The 19,098-nt window shown below is 42.7% G+C and overlaps 1 protein-coding gene across 1 annotated transcript in view; it reads left to right on the top strand.

Annotated features, from left to right (window-relative positions):
• Positions 1-18,684, top strand: part of NFATC1 (nuclear factor of activated T-cells, cytoplasmic, calcineurin-dependent 1) — a gene marked incomplete at its 3' end in the record, with an annotated part of 37,231 nt that extends 18,547 nt beyond the window's left edge. The window contains exons 5-7 of the mRNA XM_010188418.1: positions 3,152-3,207; positions 4,491-4,623; positions 17,998-18,684. Coding sequence (XP_010186720.1) covers positions 3,152-3,207; positions 4,491-4,623; positions 17,998-18,684 — 876 coding nt within the window. The remainder of the gene's footprint in view (positions 1-3,151; positions 3,208-4,490; positions 4,624-17,997) is intronic.
• Between the last annotated feature and the right edge of the window lie 414 nt (positions 18,685-19,098).

Here is a 19,098-nt window from a genome sequence, read left to right as displayed (position 1 = left end):
AAGAGATGTCTTTCTGTTCAAAATATTGCACTATAAATCTTGAAAACGTTGAAGTAAAGCCAAGCATTTGATTTGGAGAAGACACTTCTTATTAACTTGGTAAAAGTAAATAGTGAAATGGAAGGGAATGAAATTAGACCTTTGGAAAAGCCATTTTCTCCCTTCTCCCTTTTCCTCCCTGCCTCCTCCTCTCCTTCCTCTCCTGCCTCCGTCTCCCCCCATTCCTCATATAACAACTGCCCATTTGGGTACAGTAATTCCAGAGAGTAAACTTTAACGGGAATGCCTGAAATGTGTCTGCTTCAGCTTTGTGTTATGTCTGTAATTTGAATTATTTGCATTTTGGAAAGGTATAAATTGCTCTGGTGTACTTTGGTTGGCGGGCGGCCAGGAGGGAGTTGCCTCGGGCCCCGGACCAGGCGGGCTGCTGCAGATGTGGCAGCCGTACAATGGAAACTTTTGTGGTGGAGCAGCCCTGGCTCCTCCGGCACACGCTAACGGGAGGCGGCATCCCGCCTGCTCACCGGGGTCCCCCAAGGATGGGCACTAGGGGCTACACCATTTTCTCCGGTGCGGGCAGATTGCTTCAGGCTCCCACAAACTAGAACCATTCTGGAGCCATTATTCCTTTCTCTCGCTTTTCTTTTTTTTTTTAATTTCAACTGAACTGTATAAACCTGCAAAACATGTTTACTGTAAGAGGTTGACGTAGTGGTCTAAGGTTTCCCTTCTGGACCTGGTCCCAGTCTGTGGGCGTTGAGATTTCCCTCTTGGTTGACCAGACGTAATATGAGGAATTGTCTTTTTTTTTGTTTTTTTGTCTCTGCTTCATAACAACTTTTCCTCCCTGTGTTTTTGTTAAATGAAATGTCACTAGCTGTTAATAAGTTGTCTATTTCCTACTTCTTTCCTCTCTTCCCCTTCCCCTCTGTCGCTGATCTGTGATGGTCTGGACAGTCTCAAGGGAATTTCTTGGAGCAAAACTGGTATTGTTCTTAGCTTCCAAAGACACGCCACGGCTCTGGATTTTTATTTTCCTAATAGTTTAGATTACAGCATTTAAAATATTTCTGAACAAACTCTCTTTGTCATCACAAAAATTTCAAAAGCACATAAAGGCAGTGCTGCGTGAAGTAATTGAAAGATTAGCTAGAGGTGGAGTCATTTTGAATTTTACTGAAGTATCGGCAGGAAATAAAAAACAGAAACCTGAATCAGATAATTCGTCTTGCAAAGCAGAAATTAAACTTTACAAAAACCCTGAACTTCTGATAATCCGTTTACAAAGGCAAATTGAACACATGTTAACTACTAGTATGGACATCTGTAGATATAAAAAACCCCACCAAAACACTGACAAACCCCTTACAAAGCAGAAGTTCCTAGACTTTGCAAAATGTGTGGTAGTGTTGATATTGTATTGCTTTTACAACTGATTGAATTAAGTGGCGGGGTGGGGGGTGGGAAGGGAGGGCTACAGAGGCTCTGTAGGGAGGGGGCGGAAGATAAAGGAGCCTGCTCCCAGACAAGGGAAGCGTCCTGGCTTGCCAAATTTTGGTTAGTTTTTTTTCTACTGACAGCTCAGGGGAAGCATCTGTTGGATAAATTGTGAAGTGATCACTAGTCCTCCCGAGAGGAGCCTCTGGTGCTCTCAAAAGGCATCGTTAAGGAGCCCTGAGCACAGTCTGGCTGCTCTCTCCCTCCCCACAACTGAACGTGGCAGTACCAGTTAAAGGGATTCCTTGTCCAACGTCACAATTTTAAATGTAGGAAGAAACTAAGGGTAGATCTGCTAATTGTTTCCTACAGAAGACCTGCCAAATCCACTGTGCTATTTGTGCTGCAGCTTTCACATTGCACTTCTTTCCATACTCTAAAAAGAAAGGGGTTTTGGACATTAAAACAATCGCCAGGGCTAGTCCCTCAGCAGCATTCCTTTCACAGTAGGACAGCTGTACACAAAAATATTATTTACAGACATTTGTAATAAATCAGGCCGTTCTAAATGCGTCACCTCCATCCTGGCCATGAAAGCGAAGAGAGAAGAAAAAGTGCATTCACTCTTTTACCTTGCCGAGAGCTGTTTTTCTAAGGCAGGCCCACGTCTATGTGATGAAGTTCAAAATAGCTAATATTTGCATTTGCATGTCCTGATGCTGCAATAAATATACAAAAGAGATGACATAAAGTCTCATTTTCCCTTTCATTCAGGTGACATCTGACAATGGTGGGACTCATGAAGCTGCATGTGTCCCCGCTGCCCAGCTTAGACAGCCGTCCGCTTGTGGCCTTTCATACACGTTTGTGTTTTGCTGGGCCTGCAGAGTGGAAACCGTACATTTTGTATTATTTTTCTAATTTCTTTGCTGTTGAGTTTTGAAGCCCCAAGGAAGGGAAAAAAAACCTGTTATTGACTGGTGACTTCTGTATCTGTGAGGCGCCGGAAAAATGACAAGACAAAACCAATTTCTTCCAAAAGACAGGTCCCCAGAGTAAGTGATAGCTGTGGCTTAAATCTATGTTGACTTGAAGACAGAAATACAGTCAACTAGGAGAACCCAAACTAGAAGCAGCTCCAGAAAACTGTCCTGTTGGTGGAACCACTGTAGCTGAGCTAAACCAGCTTTAAAATGGAATTGAAAGGTGTGTTTCCCAGCCTATGGCCTTGCCTTGTGATCCAAGCAGCAGAATTATGACAAGCCAGACTAGGAGTATATTAAAATTAAATACTGCATGGCTGAGGAGCTTCCTTAACACTATTTATTTTGTTTTGTTTAATATTAATGTTGACTATGACTTACTGAATAGGTAGTGATCAAAAGGCCTGGTAGGTAGCAATATTTTTGTCTGAAACTTTGGGAGACTAAGGTGTAGAACAGTGGCATATTTTGTCCAAACTAGTGTCAGAATAAACTCTTGATGGCTTTACCCCATCACAATATCAAGCAGTCTGGATTGTGGTTTCCCCCTTCAAAAGTGGACTCCCACCACAGGTTACCCAGATGGCCTCCTAGTTGGGCAGTGCTTGGCCAATGCGTTTTGAGAGCTGGTTTTCATGTATGCAATGCTCCTTCAAAGAAAAGTCATTCTTTTGTACACTTGGGAGAAGAAAAAAAGACGGAGCTAGATATCTTTCTCTTTTGTCTTTTAGATGGTCACCATGTGTGGGAAATGGAAGCCAAAACCGACAAAGAAATGTGCAAGCCAGTAAGTCTGCCTTAAACATTTTAACATCAAGATGAAAAATATATATTGCCTTCTCCAGCACTGTTACTAAAGAGGGATTTCCAAAGCTTTGGCACTGTGTCTCCCCACTGAAACAGAACAAGTACTTGGGCCTCCCCTCCTGGAAATCTTTCTTTAATGGAAGCATGGGGTAAAAAGCCGTCACTGGAAGCTATCCCAAAAGTAGGAGAGACCATTTGGAAAATATTTTTTCATTGTCCAGGATGGGCCAGCCCTGTCTGCTCATCTTCTGTCTTGCTGGGTCAGTTCTTCCCTTTGCTCCCAAAGCAATTTCTGATCATTTTCCTTGGCTTTTGTTCACTGTGGGCAGAAGAAATGTGATTTCCCTCACAGGAGATCAGCTCTATGGTTGGAGAGAGTAGAGTTGGAGTGTGGCTCTCTCAGCCATGGCTATAAGTGGGAAATATGGCCACTGTTCCACCTCCACAGGAATATGCAGCAGTTCTGTTAGCTGCAAACCTGCTGGAGACATGAAGGCAAACAGTTTAAAGACCTCAGCTGAATGCAGGCCAAATGCTAAGACGAGCATTCCCTTTTATTCTTTCAAAAAGTGCCAAGGGAGGTTTTGGTGGTCACAGCAGATTTCACTGTGCATTTGTGTAAGCTGATGCCGTCGCAGCTAAGTCATTCCTTAGCCCCATGCTGGAGCATTTGGTTTCTGACAGTGGAAGATCATCTATGCGCTCTCCAGCCGTTCTTCTGTAGCACTAGATGTTCTTGTGTGATCTGCCATCCAAAAAAACTAGCATGCTTAAAGCTTCCTGAGTTATTACATGAAAAAAACATTTCACTGTGGACAATGGAAATATTTGAATAATCATATGCCTGTCCTAATGCTCCTTTCAAAGGAAGTTGGGTTAGGGTGAGATATACTGGGGTTGACCTGCCAGCCAAGTGGTTGTGTTTTCTCCTGCTGTGTTAGAGACCACAATTTGATTGTGGTCCCAGATTCTTGTCAGAGGCAGGAGAGATAGAGCTTTGTCCATACACAGTATTGTATTTGCTGTCCAAAGGGAAGAGGTGAAGGCTAGTGATTTTGTAAAGGCCTAAGCTATGCTAAAATCTCATTTCCCTACTTCTGGAGTTCTTGGCATGGAGGGCACTGAGTGCAGTGGGAGGCCATTCCTGCCCACGAAGCGCACCGGTTCCCCAGGCGCCTCCTTCTCAGGGTTAACATGTGAATACTGTTGTACAGCTTGACTGCCTTAGCCATACTTTGACTTTCTGATTTGTTGCTTTTGCAGAATTCCTTGGTGGTTGAGATACCACCTTTCCGCAATCAGAGGATTACCAGCCCTGTTCAGGTCAACTTCTATGTCTGCAATGGAAAGAGAAAGAGAAGCCAGTACCAGCTTTTCACCTATCTTCCTGCTAATGGTAACAAAATATATTCCTTATCTCTGCTAGAAATAATGAAAGATAATTATGAGTACTTAGAAAGATATGTAACTCTGATAATTCTTTAGTAATCTGAGTAATCTGGAGGTATACTTGGTGCTATAAAATGAGCGTGACAATCGGACTATGAGAGCTGCCTTTCTGGCTCCTGCCCACTCAAGAGACCTTCTCTGCAGATTATTTTCTTTTGTATCGGTGGCAAAGACCTGCTGGAACAAGGCATTTTTCTGGTTTTGGGAGCTGAAGAGCCCCAGCACAAACTCAGATGTGTAGCCACAAATTGTGAACACGCTGAGCTCTCTGCTAAGTTGCTGTCAACTCTTGGTCTGACTTTGTGGCCCCACAGGGTATGTTGCATTTGAATAATACTTCTGAATTCACACCACAGCATTGTATGTGTGATGGGCTCTGAGCTGGAGGTGGTGTGGGGGTTCTCTTTCCAGTCATCCTGCACCTTGCTGTCTCATACAGGGTGAAAACAGTGCTCCAGGCTGATGCTTCTTGTGGGTACCAGAGAGAAGGACAATGTGGATGGAGATCAGAGTGTTCCATACAAAATGCTCCATGTATAGGAAATGTTTAGAAATTCGTGTGCCAGTTTATTTTGGAAGCTTATGTTGGTGGCTGTGAAGTAACTATAAAGTACTCATGCTAGCTAATTCCAAGCAGGTTTGTGTGAAGATTTTAGTAAGAAATGAATTTAGATTTATTTTTTTAATATGAAATGGCTCTTTTTCTGAGAACACTTTTTTGAGGAAAGAAGGAAGAAAGGATGGTTGTTTTGTTGTTTTGGAAGAAAGAGGAATTAGAAAAATGATTAGGTTCCTGCATTTTTGTAGACTTTCCAAGTGAAAATAGTTCTTCTGAGGGAAATCCTGACAAAGTAATATCTGAGTCATGTCACATGACTTGAAGAGACCTGCCAACTTTTTGCAGGTGAAATCCCATAAAATGCGTATTTGGAATTTCACCTAGACAGCTTGCATGCACTCAAGACTTTTATCAGGTCTTTAAGATAAAAGCACAGGAAACCTGACATGGGCAACTGACTGCTTATTGCACATGTGCTGCATAGCTATGCTCCACTGAATCAGCCCACTTATGCAAACTTCATCTCCAGTGGGTATGTCTCTGTATATTTAAAGACTGTTTATCTCTTAAATTGGAAAGAATAAAAGTTTTTCTCTTGCACAACAATTTTTCAGCAACAAAAATCTGTGGTAGAGGCCAACAGGTATTGCCTTGCCACCCAAATTACCCTCATAAGTATTTAAAATACATGCCTGCTGTCAACTGCTGTCTATTAAGCAGCTTCTTTCCTCTCCAGCCTTTACATAGGCCATTTTTTGCCATTTTATTCTAAACCATAGGAATAGCATTCACTGCTGCAAAGCTGATTTATGCTACTGCCCTTCTGAGTTTGAAACATTTGATGTTGCATTGATGTGAAGTGACGGGAATAGCTACCTAGTGACAGGCAACAGAGAACCAGCACAGGCTTTGTTCTGCAAAGCCATCTTTAATTATGGTAATTGTTGAAAACATTAGGAATCTCGTTTAGTCTGCTGTATTGATTTAAATTCCTGTGAAATCTTTTTGTTTCAGAGTAGGGAAACCTGAAAGAAAAAATGTAACACCACAGTAGGAGAAAGGGAAGAAAATATTGAATAGTAAATATGCCTTCCTCCCATTCCTGTTTGGTTCTCCTCTCATGTTCTCTTAATATATATGTATATGTGCATATAGGTAATTGAAAAATATCTTATGTTCTTTCAAGCTCTTTCGTAACAGTGGTAAGAGTTGAATGTGCTTCTGCAATCATCAGAATTAATAGTATAGTATGTTTTTATTATGCCTGTGTTGTAGCTGTAAGGTTTTGCCCTTATGTTGCTGGTGGTTGTTTCCATCATGCCTTTCAGAGATAGCTACGATCACATTGACTGCGTATTCAGAAACCATGCGCAATGTCTGAATCAGTCATTTATGCTGCTGTATTTTAGGAGTCATTTTAGGATGTTCTGCGTTATTCAGTTTTAGTCACAACATTCTTTTAAAGTTTCAAGACATTGTAGAAAACCCAAGTTTAGCTCATGAAGAAAATAATAGTTGAGTCAGCAACTACAGCGTGATAAAAAAAATGTAAAGGATGTAACCACTCTTTTTGTCCAGGTAGCACTTTGTCTCTTGTTTAAACAAATCACAGAAACATAGAAGGTGTAGGCTTTTGACAAGCAAATATCAGAGTGATCATCAAGTGTAAGATGTGATTCTACACAAATCAGAAGATATCCTTCCTATAAGCTTCTCCCTCTATGCTTTAGGACTCATCAGAATGCTATGAGAAGTCTTTTAAATTAATTTCTGCATGAGAAATCTTTTAAAAGCTGCATGATGCACATTAGACATATATTTTACAGCTCAACTGGACTGTGCCAAAGCAAACTACCGTATGTGGAAAGCCTAAATATTGTGTGAGCCTGCTGGCCATGCTCCTGGGGTGGGTGGGGGATGTGCAGATGGTGCAACCAACGGGAGAGCCATGGGCTCACTTTGCAGTTCCCATTCCAACTGCAGAGCAATAGGGTGTTTTTTTTTTCCTGTAGCTCCTGTTTCTCCTCATCCCCTAGGGGAAAACAGCCAGTGGATCCAGGGACACATGGCCTCACTCATCCCACCTCCTTTGGATGGTCCTGTAGCATCTCCGTGGAGTACAGCTCTGTGACATGCAGCCAGCACAAGCTGCCTTCTCCAGCAGAGTGTTACGGTTTCACTGCCATAAGGCTTCTCCCATGCTGCAGAGATATGTCCTTTTCCTCGGTGTGAGCTCAAGTGTTTGCAGAACAGGAACTTAGTTGGTGAAGTTGGGTTCCTGCCTCGGAAAGAAAAAAAATACTGTAAAAATGAAAATCTTACTGCTCTGTAAATGAAAAGTTTAAATAACAAAACCAAACCAAAAGTAGAGGCTTCACAAATGAGAGCCAAGGTCTGAAAAATGAGCTTGGGACAGACTATAAACCTAAGTACTTGTAATCCACTTTTAATTGAAATTTTGATTTACTGTTCTGCTGAATTTGAGCAATCCCTGAATCCTGTATTAGCCGATACTGTACATAAATGACTGTAATGTCATTTTATTTTTAGTATTGCTTCAATATTATGCATCGCTGAGCAATTGCATATTAGTTTTGTCCTGGGGCCTGCAGGCTGTAGGCTCTTGAGACTCCTCCCGAGACACACCTGGCACAGAAATATAGGTAGTTTCCATACCATTTGGCACAGGTGAATTCCCGCAGTTCATATGGTAAGTACTAACGCGTTCTGCATTGCCACATCCCATCAGAATGTGAGGAGCAAGGCGCAGGACCAGACGCTGCAGTCGAGTCTGAACAAAGCCCATTGAGCAGACACTTAGATATTCAACTTCTAAAGTCCCTCCACTGCTGCGGCTCTGTGCAGGCATGCTCTGCGGCTCCATTATGTGCAGCTGAACATTGCAGAAAACCATTGGAGAGCCCTGCATTTGTGAACCCTGCCCTCTAGGAATAACGCTTTGTTTTCATTTCTGTTTATGACTGTCTAACATTTTGCTCCTATGAATTTATTATACCATTAGCCCATATATGCATTTTGAGCAGGAGGAATAGTCTTCTGAAGGCACTAGACGTAAGCAGTAGGATTTGAGTTATAAACTAATCTGAAGAGGCTGAAGAAGCACACAAGCAATTAGACATATGCTGTGGTTCCGAATCCTGTGCTTTCATCTGCTAAGAAAGCTGAAGGAGTTCTCCAGCTCAGAAGACTTTAAACAACACATTGAATGATAAGGGTTAGATCTCTGTTTATTCAGATTTCTTTTAAGTAGGTACATCAAAATAGAGGACATGTATTCAAGAACTTATTTTTTGCAGATAGGAGCTAATGCTCTCTATGATTTTTGTTATCTAATGAATATTGATATCAAAAGATACTGATTCAAGATATTTCTTTAAATTTTATTTAGACAAGTAGTGATAGTTGACTAAGCAAAGATAGGCTAGTCTGTCTAGGAAATATCTAATAAGATGGGAAAAGGAAAGTTGATGTGTTTCTTTTGTTGGAATGAAAAATACGCTTTTGCAAAGAGTTGATGATAAAGTATTTCCAGTTTCTGTTTCTGTCAGGTTTCTTAATTGTCAAAGCATTATTAAAAAAAGTCATTTCACTACTTCTAGTATTTATTAAAATGGTGTTGGTATGCTGGGCAACTTTGAGATGCATTTCGCCACCCGTAGGGCCAGATTTCCAAGTGCACCACTATCACCCACCTGTAAAGCCAGCTTTTCTGCAGTTTCTTTGCCTGCCTGCAGGCACCTGCAGGGTGCTGAGCTCCTCTGAAAACCTGCCCTTGTAGACAAGTGGCTTGGTGGGGATGGAGATCCTTTGAATCTGCGGGTATGGAGCTGTGCTGAGAGCCTGCCCATGGTGGCTGGCTGTGCCTTAGCAGTGTTGTGTACAGCCCGGTGGGGCGAAGGGGAAGCAAGTTTTCGGTGCGCTTCTGAGCAGGGTGAGCGGAGCTCTCTGTGCATTGCTGTCAGCATCCTCCTCACTTCCTGCCTCTGCTCTAAAATTATCTCCCGCCTGCCCTACCGACGAGTACAATCAGCAGTTTTCTAGTGATTGCCCTGTGCAGCTGTGCCTCTGTTTCACCTCGGCTCTTCCACCCACGGCACAATTTTGAAGTTAAAAGGCAACATCGGCCACCTTAGCGGAAAACAATAATATGAGGATGCAGAGGTGACACAGAGCACAGCTTTTGTTAATCATCCTCTGACACGTCTAACCTCTTGAGTATTTGTTGAATTTTCATGCTTGAGGCTGGCAAAATTATGAGCTTTTGCCAGCAAAATGCTGGCAATTTGGGGGCAGTTAAGGAAGCGGGGCCAAATTCAGTGTCTGGATTGTGAGAGGATCCTAACCCATGTGACGGTGGGCAGCACCTTGGCAGTGCCTTGCAGCTGTCCTGGGGAGCTGGAGGACAGGAGCATAAAAGTCAGGAGGAGTACATTTGACCCAGACCCACCTTAGGTTGGTGCCACACTCCTGGGACCATATATGAGGGGACTGCCTGTGGCCAAAGCCTTGGACCTGCTGGAAGTGTTTCCAGCCAGCCCAGGGAGCAGCCAGGCTGCCACAAAGCAAGAGCAGATCAGGGCAGGGCAGGGGTGGGAGAAGATTGGCCCCAGGAGATTTTTTTTTTTTAGGTGAAAATATGAATCACAGTTGCTCATTTTTACACTATGTGCTGTTACAACCTATTTCATTTTGGCTGCTAGGTGGCTGATTGTTACTTTTGATACTTAGCAGAGTAACAAAAAGCAGGTGAGGAGTCCTGTTTCCATTTAAAAGGATCACAAAACTCATCATCGCTGAGTGCATCAGCCCTGTGCTCCCTTCCAGCAGGGCAGCCACACGAGGTCTGCAGCGGAGCAGAGAGGCAATGCACTCACCAGTGTTACACCCTCAGGTGCTTTTGCTCCCAGTTGCTAGGTCTCCACTAGAGCTGCCCATGCTTCGTCCATCCCATTTTGGAGCCTAGCCAGCCATATCTGACCTACAGATGCAGTTGTGTTGATCTTTAGAGGCAAAACTCTGCCCCGTTGTGCGGTGCTCCATCTTCATCTGGAAGTCCAAGAAGGACGTCCCTGCGACAGGCAGGTGTGGATGAGCACTGTATAGAAGCCCCTGGCTGCGTCTGAGCAGCAGGCTCCATTGCAGCAGCAGTGATCACCCATAACAGTTAACTTCCAGTGCATAAAGTTGTCTTTTGGTAGTACGTCCCTTTTCAAATGTTCCATTTCAGATCACAAAACCCAGTCTGTAGTTTTGGTCACCAAACCCCTCTGCATGAGCATGTGGAGGACTCCCTCCCTTAGTTCCCATGTTAGCAAGCATGGGATTTTAGGATCTTCCAATTAACTTAAAAGCCAAAAGGTAAAACTTGTGTGAGGGAGGATGGGGTTTAGCATTACATGGGCCAGATTACAGGAGATGCTTAGTTTAGTTCTTCTCGAGTGGTGGATCACCATAATTAGTCTAGCCTGGTGATTGATCCTAAACGGGACACGGTGGTGGTAGCTTCTGGAGATGAAATGCATGGGTGGAGACGTGGTTTGCTGGCTGTGGGAGAGACCGCATCCATCTCTGAAGCCAAAGACCATGCCAGAGCTGAGATGGCTGTCAGCCAGGTACAAACCTCTCTCTGGAGAGAGCGGATCTGGGGTAAGACTGGCACAGTAAGGATGCCTCCTGCCAGCCTGTGTCTGCAGAGCTTCCCACTGGACTACAAGGTATGAGGAGTGTCGGGCTATCCTCCATGCTGCTGCTTTGCAGGACCCTTGCCCACAGCCCCCACTTTCCTATTCTCCCCCCCCTTGTCAGTATAGCAGGAGTAATGTCAATGCTGGCGGTGTAATGTTGTGCCACATCATCAAAAAAGACCTCACCTCAGTGAATTTTAAGGTGTCTAAAAGAAATTACATAGAAAGCCTTGGCCAGTGCAGCCTGGTTGTTGTACGTGGCTAAAACTCCAGCTCAGGGCAGCGGTGGAGCTGGGTGCTGCACCATGGGAGCAGCAGTAGAGCAGCCCAACTGGGTGTACCTCAGGACTTGATTTATCCTTTTCAGCATTGTAGGATTTAATCAGGTGTTATGATGGAAAATGAATCGTGCCTTTTAAGAATTTTGCCCTTTTCTCTTGAAAGAGAGCTAATGCATATCTTCTGTACTAACGCAATGCAAATGCCCTCCACCTACCTTCCACTCCTCCCCACCTGGTTTAACAGTGTGTGCACCAAGCTACCATATGTAATCTTCTGTCTCATACATATGCATTGAATAACCTAATAGTTCAACAGCTGTTGAAAAGCATTTAGTAAATGAGTTAGCTGGAAAGCACTTTCTAATCAGATAATGGCACTGTCTGAGATTATAGGGTGAGATGTATGCACATGACTTCCATCTACCTGAAGGCTATTCTTGTATAAAACTGCACATATGCATCTGATCTCATAAATATATATACACATAAGCCCAAGGAAGGCAGGCAGGCATGTGTTAGAGGTAGTCCTCTTGCTGAGCAGTACCAGCAGCAGTGTACTAGCAAGAGAGAGTTAGTGAGTTTAGATACTTGCATATATAAAAGCTGCAATTGCACATGTGCTGCCTACAGCTTCTTGATAGCGTGAGGTTCCCTTTGTTTCTGAGCCACCATGCTCTGGTTTTATTGACTAAAAAGCAAAGGCTTGGTAGTAGGTGGACCTTTAAAAAATGTTTTGGTTGAACTAGTGCCTAGGGAAAAATATCCAGTTCACGGACAGCATCTGCAAATGCCCCTGTAGTGACTGTCTTGGCAGATCCCTGGGGTTCAGTGTTCATCCCTTGTCACTGGGATTGCCACTGCTGCATATACACTGGCAGGACATTTCAGAAAGTTTTGCTCAGCCTCTGCTGCTCTGGTGTTACAAAACAGGGGGATGATAGTTTCTGAGAGCAGCCAGCCCATTGCCATCCCACAACACCAGACTGCTCCAGAGACATAACAAGCAGTGAGGTCCTTGCTCTGCTCAAGCCTGTTGGATCCAGCCAATGCTGCTGCAATCGCCAGGATTTTGTCTCTGCATGAATCCGGAGTGGCTAAGGTGTACATGAAGGTATACCCACATCCCTAACCTTGTCTCTGGTCAGCCAGCAGCAGAGTGGGGGCAGCAGCTGGGATGACTTGTGCAGTGTCTTCTGAAGGAATCTCTGATTTGTGCTGAAGAGGCTGTGCTGCCTCACTGACTGATGGGAAGATTTTGAAGACACAAACAGCATTTCAGAGCTCAGCTCAGTAACAAAGATACAGCTACCTGCCTCCTCAACCCTCTTTGAAAGTTTCATCCCAAATTCTAGCTCATTATGTGACGTTTAGTCAAGAAGTTGAAGAAATCTCTGTGTGTGCACATGATGAAAAAACTACTGTTTTGATTTTCATATGCTAACCAAAATCTGTGTATCCGTGCCAGGGAACTACATCATAGTCTGCACTGTGAAAGGTGGCTATTTTGTTTGATAGGTTCAGTCAAACTTGAGGGTAAAATAAATACATTATAGTGCCATAAATGTCTGCATTGACAATACTGCATGGAAATGAGAGTTTGTTAGTTTACTCTTAATCAGGATAAACATTGTTTAATTTATATGATTATATTTTCTCAGTTCACATATTTTAATAGCACCCCCCAAAAAAAAGTTTAAAATCCCACCTGTATTGCTAAAGTATAAAAGCAAACAGACTTGTTAGAATTGTCAAAGAATACATATAATTTATATTTAAGCACTTTCTGACTCCCTTTACTGAATGTGCATGATTTATTATTTTTCTTCAAGGTTTGATGTATTAACATTTTACCTGCTAGAAAGGCCTTTCATTTAAATGTGGGCTTGCAGAGCTGGCTGAAATATTCCTCCCAGATTCAGACCCACACAGAAGGACCATTGTCTTCTGCCCACTGCCTCGGTATGATGTCATAACCCTGGTCTCTTTGAGTAAGAAGCTTTGATTTATAGCCAGGGCTGCTGCCAACGCACGGTTCTCAGAACTTTGTATTAAATTAGATGACATAATGACATGAGTCCAGAGTCAAAGAAGGCATCGTCGAACCATTGAAAACAAAGTAGCACAGATTATGTTGCTTATCAGACTAATTTAGAACTGTGAACTCTTGTTATATTTTAATATTCACAATGGAGAGCTATTTAAAATTGTCGACCATCCTAATGCATTGTGAAGTAAAAAGCATTTAAAAATTCACCATACGAGCCAAACTTGCATTCATTTTTTTTTCCTTTTAATGGCAATGATCTGATCTTTCAGCAGAGTAGGGTCTCTTAAATGGGTAACATTACTTTTGAGTCTGAGTGTATGCAAAAACTGCATTATCTTTTCTGTTCACAATTTCACAAATTCTGGCTTCATTGCTGCAATTTATTATTGGCAAACCTCACTGTATGCCAAATTCAGTCACAATTTTTTCATTATAGCCAGCTGAGAGTCTGTGAGACTGGGTGTTATCTCAGCACTACAGAGCAGCTTTGGGACAGAATGCTTGTTGCCATTTGATATGGCTCTGATGAATTTAATAGTCCAGTTACTGCTAAAAGTGCTTGTAGATTCTGAGCAGCTGTAGGGCTTTCCAGTTAATTGCCAGTCCAGGCCTGCTGTGTGACTAGGGGTGTCTCTTTCAGCTGGCAAGTTTTTACCAAATCATTTAAGAGTTGAAATATTTGAGCTAGAAGCTAGTCAGGCTAATGCTATTCTCTGTTAAATATTAATCCTGAGAAAATTAACCATACTCTCTGTAGCACATCACATCACCCTATGTGAAATATTCGCTTGTGCAAGTGAGTAATGGTGGAAATAGGTATGTGTTATGGCAGGTAGCTTACAGTGCCTCCACAGGGATGTGTTTGAGAGTGAAACAGCTTTTACTAGCTCAGGTCTGTAAAGATTTGCAGTTATTAAGCATGAGTCCATAGGTAAGGGGTAACACTAGTCCATGGCTGGCTGCTCTGGAGTAACCTACTGGGTTCTTGCATGGGAGAAAGTGGTCGAGGTGGGCATGTAAGGTTCATGTCCTAAGCTACTCAGCTGAGGGTCTCAGCCCCCAAAAAGTCAGTGAGACAGTGGATATGGGTGTGTTAGGAACTGGTAGCCTTATTATATGCAAGTATTTTAACTTGTTTGAGTAATGCCATAGACGCTGTGGTGGTAAGTGGGTAGCCAGCAAGTACTGGCTGTTCCTACTTTGTTTTTGGAAATACCCGCAGCTCCTGCCTTGGGCCCTCTGCAGTCATTTGCAAAATGGAAGCAAATGATTGCCCTTTCAAAGAAAGAATAAAAGGTGATTTACAACAGCTTTTGACACATGCAAAGTATTTTCAGAATGACCAGTAGGTCAGACCCACAGCTTGTTTGAGTTGAGTTTGGAAATACAAACATTGGCAAAGATTTTTGGCCTTTGTTACTCCATTTGGTGAAGTTACATAGGCTGTGGAGAAGCAGATACAGGACACAATGTCATAAGAAACTGTTAACTGGCGAAATGTAGCAATTTGTGGTATATCTGCCCTCCACAAATAAAGTAATATAGTTATTCATGTAAAATAGAAAAGTTGAGGTCTAGCCATAAAGGGAAGTGGGTCTGATAAAAGTCTGATTCCAGGTCATCTGGTCATTAGTAATGGTTTCTCCAGGGTGGGGGGAAAAGAATGTATCCTGCAGAGCTTTCTTCTCCAAACCAGTACCCTGTGAAGACATTTACACTTTTTTAAAGGGGAGTGAGTGGCTGCCATCCCAACTTGGTAAGATCCATATGTTCACTCTGCACAGTGTTAAATGGCTACACAAATGGCAAAGCACTGAAAAGTAAGATGCAAATCCCTTCACCATTTCAGCATTAATACTTTCTATGCTGCTCGGTGTGATACCTATTCTGGTGATGAGACTAGCATACAAACAAAACATATGATACTTAGCAGGGGGAGACTTTTTTATTGTGTTGAAAAAAACTTAAAAAGGTAATGGAGACAATTCAGTTGATCAATTTCAGACACCTCTAAACCAAAGTGCAGGTAGTATCTGTCCATTTGAAGATAATTTGTTTCCCATTATGTGAGCTAACTGATGCTCAGGAGTATCAGTTCAGAGCAATACAAGGAACAGTGCAAGCAGGTGTCAGATAAAATGGAGGTCCCGCTTAATCTCATGTCTCTACTTCTTCCCACCTCTCTGGCTACCAACCTGCCGTTAGCAAACAAGCTACTGTGCCTTATCCTGCCTGGTTCTGTGATTAACAGCAGTGTCTTGTTTTCCTTCTGAACTCGGAATCTATAGGCAGCCAGGAGTGTCCTTGCTTGCTGTCACCATCTCCAAGAGAGTTTTTTGACCAACAGAATAGAGCCCCTTCTGCCCATCAGTCCTTTGCCCGTTGCTGAGTAGGACTTACAGGTTATCCTCTGTTGGTTGCAGCAGGTGTATTTCAGTGTGCCAACATATGAAAACAGACTCCCAGTGTTCGTGGCCACTAATCAGACCTTGAAGTAGACCCCATGGCATTGCTTTTATAAATAAAAAATTCAAAGTGAATTGACAAAAAAGTGCCTCGTAAACTGAATAGCAAAGATTTGCCATAGAAGAGCTACAATGAAAAATCAGGCTGAGATCAGAAACCTGCCTTCTTTAAAGCCTCCAGCCTGCCTGCCATCAGGGCTATAACCCTTCCCTAGGTTATAACAAGTCAGACAACTCCAGGGTTTATTGAAGTTGAATTGCTAGTGGTTGAGCTTGGAATTATTTAGCACAGGTGTTTCTATAACAGTGATATATTGGGAAAATTCAGTGTTCAACAACCATCATATTTCCAGCTGTGCTGTGGTTAGTGTTAGTACAGTGAACCTAATATAAAACACGTGAGAATATTTGCTAGCTCAGGAACTTGTTAAAGGTGTTTTCTTACAATATCTGAGCTGCTGTGTTTATCTAGGTGCATTTATTTGGTCTTGCATTTTCATAAAGGGTGTGATATTGGTTTTATAAAGCTGTGACTGAACCTGGAATCTGCTTCTCTGCAACCAAGTGCATTAGTAGCTCTGCTAGCCAGTGCGCAGCACAAAAACAGGTGAAAATAAGATTATGAGGAATCCAATGACAGTCCATTATCCTTAGCGCATTTGACTTGAGCAGCACCTGTGCATCTGTTACATATATAGACACGGTTTTACTAGGGGTGCTAGAAATCTTGAAACAAGTGTTGCTAGCATCTATATGTAAAAGAACATAAAAGGAGCAAAGTTAACAAGAGGCTAGGGGACTGTAAAACAAGGGTAGTGAAGTGCATTCACCAGCAGCAAAATTTGTGGGTGTTAAAGGAGGTTTTATATGTACACATGCACACACGTGCATTTTTAGGGGTTCAAAAGACTCATACACGAACACAGTAAATGTCTGGAGAATGTATAAGGGTGTTTGTAAAACACATGCAAATAAAAATACAGTCAGAGACACTCACGCAACACATGTGCTCTGAGCTAAGTTGTGCAAAGATGTTTCATTAGTATTTTTGTGCCACAACAGGTCAGTTGTTCTAATATTCTGAAAGTTATTCTCTGGTGTCACTGTATATTTCCAGCAGCACCTTCAAGCAACAGCTGTTCCTGTGGACCTCTTTTTGGGAAAGAAGATAAATGCCTCTCTGCACACATACTCAATTGTTGTATGCATTAGAGTTGCATCTGATTGGAAAAAATAATTCTACAGGCTAGCTTGGTCCCATTACATACGATTTTCCTGATAGAGGAAGTGGAAGCCTTTTACCTATGCACAGTATATGTTGTAGGAGAAGCAGCAAAGGCACCTCTCTCTGATTTGAGAGAGAAAGATGATGTGAAAAAGACACTTTGATTTGAGGAAGGATCTCTTCTGTGATTGGTGAAAGCAGCTCTGTATTTGTCATGAGTGAGTTGTTGCTTACAGGCAGTCTTTCTGTCCATGTGCTGGTGGTATTTAGAGACGTGGCTTGACAGCTCCATTAGAGCCTCTTTTGAGACAATGGATAGAGCAAGCAGAAGTCTAGAAGAGGAGTCAGTTTTTCTTGGTAGCCAGAGACTGAGTTAATATTTGTTAGGAGCCAGCATTAGCAGTTTGGATCCAACTTAGAATCATGGAGAGTTGGATGCAACTTACTGAATATTTTACACCCATTGGCTGGTTAGTAAGATTAAACGCAATCATGTAAAAACCAAATAAATCAAATCCTACTTTTTCAAAAATACTCTTTTAATTGAAAACTTCTTGTACATAGTAGTTTGTCATGTATCTTTGCAATTTTACTTTCACTGAACTCTGAAAGCCTCATCTCTACATTATTATGCTCCAGTTTACCGAATGTGCAGACATTTATCAAATGGGCCATCAGTAGCCGTAGAAATGCAGTAGTATATCCAAGTTAAAATTCTTGCTTTGATTACTACAAATCCATGGAGCCCTTGGGTCCAAAGCTTCCACTGAAGCACAGCTATTTGCAAATAGATTTTTATAGCACATTAGTGCTGGAGGAGAGTCCAAAGAAAATAGTCCTTTTCAATATTAGAACCAGCTGTGACTTTCTTGTGCTGATGACTCATTCATTTTTTTTATAGGGTGGGAGAACTAGGCAAAAGACACACAGAGTCTTATTCAAGACGTTGTTTGTTTTGCAAAGGGTATCCTAGTCACAAGCCAACTTGATCATACCAATACGCAACTCATGTTTATTTAAAACTTTTTTCTTTTAACAGTTCCAATTATAAAAACAGAACCCACAGATGACTATGAGCCTGCTCAAACCTGTGGACCAATGAACCAAGGCTTAAGCCCTCTCTCTAAACCGTACTACAGCCAGCAGATCATGATGCCCCCTGATCCTGGTTCGTGCCTCGTGGCTGGCTTTGCCTCCTGTCAGCAAAGAAATGCTGTGATGTCACCCTCTCCCAACGCAAGCCCCAAGCTGCACGACCTTTCGTCCTCTCCTTACAAGTGCATCCCCAACCCGGGCCACAGTCACCTCGGACTTCAGCAGCCCTCTGGAGGTGTCCCCACCATACAGGAAGTGCCAAGGTCTATAGTTGTGCACCCAAGCTCCCCCGAGCAATCATCTCACATCATGCTGCAGCCGCAGGTGAGTCAACATCTGAGCAGTAGCTGTCCCCTTGGTTATCAACAAACACTCTATCCCAACAGTCCCTCTTCTCCAGTTCCATCTGTTACCCAAGAGCCAACCTATTTGCAGTCCTGCAGTCCAACTCATTCATCCATAATGGGTCAACAGCAGCAGCAACTGCCGAAGGTTCACAGAAATGAGTCTCCAACAACCCAACCACTGTCATTGCCAGAGTTGCATGAGGAAAGTAATCATAATTTGGCCCCTATTCCTGTAACGATCAAGCGAGAACCTGAGGAATTGGACCAGATGTACCTGGATGATGGTAAGTCTTCCGCAGCATAGGTTTGTGTTCAACCATGTTGCTATATCAGTAAGTTCCCTTAACCTCCTCCTTCCTTTGAATCCTGGTGGAAAAACGTTCCATTAACAGCCTGGTGGAATGATGCGGACTTTTGCTTGGATTGTCTCTATACAGGAAAGGGCTCTTTAATTCAGTTTGTGATAATGAAACCATATGATCTAAGCATTAAATGCTGTTAGCTACCGTAGAGCTAGCTGCATGACCCATAGCTATGTTGCAGTAATCTTAACTGTATGGTCTTGGCTTATGCCCATGCCAGTGACCTGTGGAACTACAGTGAAAACATATTTAACATTGTCCCATCCATAATGCAGTGAAACGTCTGATGTGCAAATCTGTTCACTGGAACTAAATGATAAACCGCTCTACTTCAGC

The sequence above is a fragment of the Mesitornis unicolor genome, unplaced genomic scaffold (assembly GCF_000695765.1).
Source record: "Mesitornis unicolor isolate BGI_N332 unplaced genomic scaffold, ASM69576v1 scaffold24817, whole genome shotgun sequence".
NCBI classification, from domain to species: Eukaryota; Metazoa; Chordata; class Aves; order Mesitornithiformes; family Mesitornithidae; genus Mesitornis; species Mesitornis unicolor.
The sequence above is the reverse complement of the archived record's forward strand: the minus strand, read 5'-3'. Positions and strand labels throughout refer to the sequence as shown.